At 41.0% G+C, this 6,000-nt stretch overlaps 1 protein-coding gene across 1 annotated transcript; it reads left to right on the top strand.

The window, feature by feature from the left end:
• The first annotated feature begins 1,122 nt into the window (after positions 1 to 1,122).
• On the top strand, positions 1,123 to 2,780 carry LOC133740580 (transcription factor WER-like). The gene is made up of 3 exons (XM_062168533.1): positions 1,123 to 1,395; positions 1,533 to 1,662; positions 2,061 to 2,780. Exons 1-3 carry the CDS (start codon positions 1,257 to 1,259, stop codon positions 2,518 to 2,520), a joined length of 729 nt encoding a protein of 242 aa, XP_062024517.1. The 5' UTR covers positions 1,123 to 1,256; the 3' UTR covers positions 2,521 to 2,780.
• The last annotated feature ends 3,220 nt before the right edge of the window (positions 2,781 to 6,000 follow it).

Genomic DNA, 6,000 nt, shown 5'->3' with positions numbered 1-6,000 from the left:
ACCGGTTTAAGTTCAAGCCCGCGAAGCTTCTGCCACGGCGGAGCCTCAAATTACGGTTCTGTCCCCGGTCAGCTCCCGAGACATTGAAATCTTCGTCTCTTCTATCGTCCTCTTCTTCCTCGTCCTCGTCGGAAACCGACGATGACGTGGAAATGGAATATGTTTCGTCATCGTCGTCGTCGATATCGGAGAAATCGTCTTCTTCTCAGAGGCAGAGAGGCTCGGCGGTCTTGTGGCGGAGCCGTCGGATGATAACAAAGTTGATTCTAGTGATGATGGTGCCGAAGGAAGCTATTACGGCGAGTATTAGAGCGCCCCATGTAGACCTTTTCGATTCCGGAAATGGAGAAAGCCGGCGACGGGAAAGACGGGCTAGGCAACTCGAAATCGCTTATTCTATTCACTACTGGGATTTCCATCAAAGAGCTAGTTGAAGTTGAAGTTTATGGTTTAGTTGGGAAGGAGGTTTTGGAAAGAGTGGGGGATTGGTATGCATTCACAATCAATGACCAAACCCTGAAGCACATTCATTCTTAAACATAAACTAACATAAAATCAAACCCAGAATTCAAAGCATTTCATTATTTTAATTTCAGCTCTAAATTTTTAAATATTGAAACGAAAAAAATGAAAAGAAAAAAAATGAATTAACAAAAAAAAAGGGTAAATTGGTCATTGCACTTTTTTTGGAGGGCCACGTGCTTGCCACGTCAGCAAACAAACGGAGCCGTTAGAGATTTTTAACGGGAGTATCACGTTGATGTCAAAATACGACTTTGGGTATCACATTGATACTTTTGAGAGTTCGGGTATCAAATTGGCCTTGGCAGCATAGTTTGGAGACGGTAGCTGAAGTTTTCTCTAATATAATTGGACCCATATCTGGTCAACCTGGCTGTATGATTAAAGAGACATCGCTCTCCTTGGCAACTGTGTATTTTTGTTACCTCGTGTCGAGCGCATTCCAGCATGAGTATCCAACGACCCAAAACAGAAACACACAATTAATATTATAATTGACATTTAATAAAACCTCTATGAGAAGTCTCCTTGACCTCTAATTAGTAGATACAACTCTGACTCTCTAGTCTCTCTCTAGAGACCAACAGATCCATAGAGAATAGTCACTAATTCAGATATATTGCTAGTAATCTATAATAAGCAAAAAAATTATACATGTGCTTATCGTGAAGGTCGGCTTTATAATATGATCGAGCCACTACGCTCTCCCAACAGAGAGAGAGAGAGAGAGAGAGATGGGGGAAAGCAGTACTTGCTATGATAAGAACGAGGGACTGAAGAAAGGAGCCTGGGCTGCAAGTGAAGACCAGATTGTCAAAGACCACGTCAAAAAACATGGTGTGGGAAAATGGGGCAAATTATCTAGGGAAACAGGTAATAATTCAAGTTTAATTTTTCGTTTTCATTCATATATATATATAACCCTATATATATGACTCGCTTAAATCTTTTATAATTTCAATGACGACCCTCTTGTTCCATTTATGATAACTGCATGTAATTGTGTGCAGGTCTGAAGAGATGTGGGAAGAGTGTGAGGCTTAGGTGGATGAATTATCTGAGGCCTGGTATCGTTAGAGGCAACATTACAGAAGATGAAGAAGAGCTCATCATCAGACTCCACAAACTCTTGGGCAACAGGTACTAATCCCTTATTTACTTCACTATATAATACTATAGTATAGCTAATACTTATCAAAAAATTAGAATATATAGGAGATATTTTAACCCAGATAGCCATGCATGTATTTTTTGTATACAAGAAAACCTCTATTTGGGGCAAAAGGTTGAGGATGCCGCCTGAAATTATGGTTGCGAATTGTGGGTATAGCGGTTTTGTGTGATGCAATTAGCTAGATCGAAAATGAATGAGTCTGGCTTGAACTAAAGTAAACTTTGTCTATAACAATTTCCAAAAGAAAAATTCAGTATAGCTTTTTCGTTAAAATCCTACCCAATTAATTGTAGACGAGGTAACTAATTAGTACGAACGTACATAATTCTTTATTAACTTTCGGCTCACTTCACATTTGATGTAGATGGTCACTGATAGCCGGAAGGATACCAGGGCGAACTGATAATGAAATCAAAAACTACTGGAATTCCTGCTTAAAGAGGAAGCTACAACAACAAAACCACTTGGAAGTGCCTAGAAATGAGGAGATCAGGGAGGACTTGTCATCCTCTGCTGCGGTTGCCGCTGCCGCTGAGAAGAACCCACATTTGACCGGAAACAATGTCAATGAAGACGAAGATTATCATCAGCATCATGATGTTGACTTTGGAGTTGGAATTGAGTTTGAAGCAACTGATAATAATAACGGCACTGGTGATGATGAACATCCGAGGGATGACCTTTGGTGGAACAACTTCATAATGGATCTGAATGATATCCAACTCGATGTATCTGAATTTCAATCCGACTTCCCCGAGATTTGGGAATCTAAGGTGAACGTTATCGACGTTGGAGATTACAGCACCGATCATCATGCCAACTAATTAATTCCTTGATTTGACCTTGATTATTCTATTAATTAATTTCTTAATTATGCATGTATTTTGAAGCTATTCATGACGAAATTGAATGCAAGTTTATTAATTATGTACTTGTGAAGATGACTTAATAATCTACCCATGAAACCTGTTGATAGAAAGGCTCAAAGACTTATGCTTTTGGTTAGACTTCACAAAAGCTGGTTCAGTTGAAAGAAAATAAAATTTTGCAAATTGGTAATAAAACATGCGTGCCCCTTGCCCGCCATATAACTCAGGTCCCTCTAACCCAGATATGGTAAAAAAAACGCCTACCCTAAACCACCCTATGTAGGGGTGAGAAACCCCACATATACAACAAGTAAAAACCGGTAGGATCGAGCTAGCTAGCTATGCAATTTCCTTGTGGGTTTTCCAGGTCAAAACAAAGAAATCAACAAAGTCGTTCTATTCCACCCGGCTAGCTCGATCGATCAGAAGATCGAAGACCCCAACTGATCGAGTAGCTTTAAAAATCTGGTTTTCTCATCAGCTCGATTATATAAATGTTAACTAGCTAGACAACCCCGAAGGCCCGAACACAATCCTTTGCCTCGTTTGAGTGAGTTCGGATCTGAGTGGCAAGGAAGACGCCTCTCTGCTGCCACATGCAGTAATAGGCACTTTTCCATCCGCGTATGCACGTACGTACGGTTTCTAACAAGTGGTTGTTGCTGCTTCAGTACCATCTCCTCCCTGCTGGCCTGCTGCATGTATGTATGCTTACGTGTATGTTTCCAACGTGACTCTCATCTCAACTCAGAGGCCTCAGGCCCCGCCTGTGAAATTTCGACAGTTCCAGAATAATTGGACCAGTACCGTGACTCCACTCCAACTGCATGTTTATTTTAAAACGAGCAATGCATTTTTATATCTTGAGAGGGACATTGATATTCAGACCCAAAAATAAAGAGAGGTAGAAAATAATGGAGTTGGATCGATCACTTTTTGCATGTATGGTTGGATGTGGTCGGATCATCGTAGTCTTTTGACTTATGGTTGGAAGCTAGATACTTAAAGATTGTACGAATTTGAATTTTGTTTTACTCTACCACCTTTAGGTTTGTATCAAGGTCTATGATGATTAAAATTTGAAAATTCAAGTAGCTAACTAGTTATTTAACCATGTCTGCTATTTCTCCTCGAGAGAGGTAGAATAAGAAAAGAAGCTAGGAGGTGGTTCCTCAGTCTTTTGCCTTTTGTCCTTTTCGATCTCTGATTTTCTTTACATGCACCTATTATTTTTTTAGAGAAATTATGGCTCTACTGTCAAAATTGATTCCTAATAAATTTGTGAAAACGATGTGACTAAGCTGAATCAACTTAATTGCTTTTTGGTAATGCCCCAACCACTAGTCATTCTAGTCATCGAATACCTCGAATGACAGGTTTCATAACTATCACCGATGTCGTAACCATAAACGAAACCATAGAGTTGCCGTCCACCCTAAACCCTAAACGGACATCCAGAATATTATCTGGTTTACTAATTGGGGAGGAGTAGGGGAGGGCAATCTTGGTGTGTGATATAATGTCTCGAACGCACTAATTTGAGTAATTTTTTCATATCTAGTCACCGGTTCCTTTGGAACTTTGTTTAACCAGTAGCCATAGAATAGAAGACACTGGTTCTCGCCCTGTGGGGAACACCTGAGTCCTGGCCGGTTCTAAAAGCCACTTTCTCTACCTCTAGTGGTGGTGCTGGTGATAATTCATAATAGCCAATTAGCCATCAAGGGCAATATCAAAACCAGTAGTACTAGTAGTCGTTGCTTCTCACATACGGCTCAATCCGATAGTCTGAATGCAATGAGTGATGTTAGGCCAATTTCCCTCAAGTTTTGGAATGGTTTGGATTGGGGTGGCACCACCATGGCTCACATTGGTCCTCCTAGAGGCATGACAGTTTCATATAACTACGTACGGTGTAGTACCCTATTCCTCATCATGATTAATTGGATTCATTTGTAGATTAGGTTTTAATGAGGCCACTTTATATTCCCTCTTTTGACTGGATTCAGTTCTAGTTTCAAAGTCGTGATTGAAAATTTGAAATCACCATCCAACTAGGGCTGGATTTGGTACTAAACCGATCCATTTTTGCCCAAACCGATCCGACATGATCGGTATACCGACTAATCGGTAACCGAGATCTCGGTTGGCATCGATCGTTGTTGAGTTTTCAGCCGATGGTTCTAAGTTAAATCTGGAGGAGAGGAAAGAAGATGAACAACAAAAAAAGAGAAGAAATCAGAGATCGGCAACCTAAAAAACGCAGTGGAAATCATGAAATTAGGTACTGAAATTGTTCATTCCTGGGAGATTGCAGGAGATCTATAGCTTAAAAAAGAAAACAGAGGAAGAAAATCTGAGAGGTTAGTGGCTGGAAATGCTTTGCCTGGATTCGTGGGTTTGTGAAAGTGTGAGATTGTGAACATGGCCATATGGGTCTAGGTTATAGGAAGTAGGTGGAAGAATGGGTGATATGATACATCTGGGTTTATTGGAAAGGAGGTGGAAGAATGGGGGATATGATGCATCTAGGTTGGAAGGGAGGTGGAAGAATGGGGGATATATGCATCTGGGTTTATTGGAAGGGAGGTGGAAGAATCAAATGGGTGATATCACTGATATGTTGCAACACAGCAACACGATGAAAGGGATAAATTTTTGGTTTTGTTTTAATTCTATCCCTTAAGCCAGAATAAATATAAAAACCGTTTTACGCAAAATAACAAGAGCAGTATGTGCTCTAACGGTTGGGAGTGAAGCTCTTGTGCTAGAGGTCTGAGGTTCGAACCCTGCCTCTGTACACACTCAAACTCTGATTCTGTCTCTCTTCTCTCTCTCTCTCTCTGTTGGAGCGCCGAAGTCCGAGTCACGGCGGTGAATGCAGAAATCCATGTGGCCCGGCGACGAGTCGATGACAGTGATGGAACCTTTCCGGCGGCTTTTGGGCCATCTCGGCTCTGTTTCTCGACAGGTTTTGGGTTTCCGAGCACAGACCATTTCCGATTTGATTCGCCACAACTCCGCTGGTAGTTTCCGTGATAAAATGATGCTTTTCCACCATTTTTGTAGAAAATAAGAATATTTGAAACATATTACACAAACTCACTCACCTCGACAATACGAATCGCCTCCTAGCTAGAATACTGATCGTAAACCGAGCCTCCTAAAACGAGCCTTCTAGAAATCACCGTTGGATCTAACTCAAATCTCTATGGATAGAAAGAGGACATCAAGACGAATCTGTAGCCCTTCGCAGATCCTGAATCGGAGTTACGGATCAAAAGTTATAATCCGCGAAGTTCTAGAGAGAGAAATTAGAGAGAGAAATCTCTTCGAAATTGGTACGGAAGAATGGGGTGGCTGAGTTCCTATTTATAGGGAGAGAACTGCCACGTGTCAAGACATCAATGGTTAGTTTGGTGCCACTTGTCAACT

Source organism: Rosa rugosa, chromosome 1 (genome assembly GCF_958449725.1).
Source record: "Rosa rugosa chromosome 1, drRosRugo1.1, whole genome shotgun sequence".
Taxonomy (NCBI): Eukaryota; Viridiplantae; Streptophyta; class Magnoliopsida; order Rosales; family Rosaceae; genus Rosa; species Rosa rugosa.
This window is presented reverse-complemented; position numbering and strand designations above follow the sequence as displayed.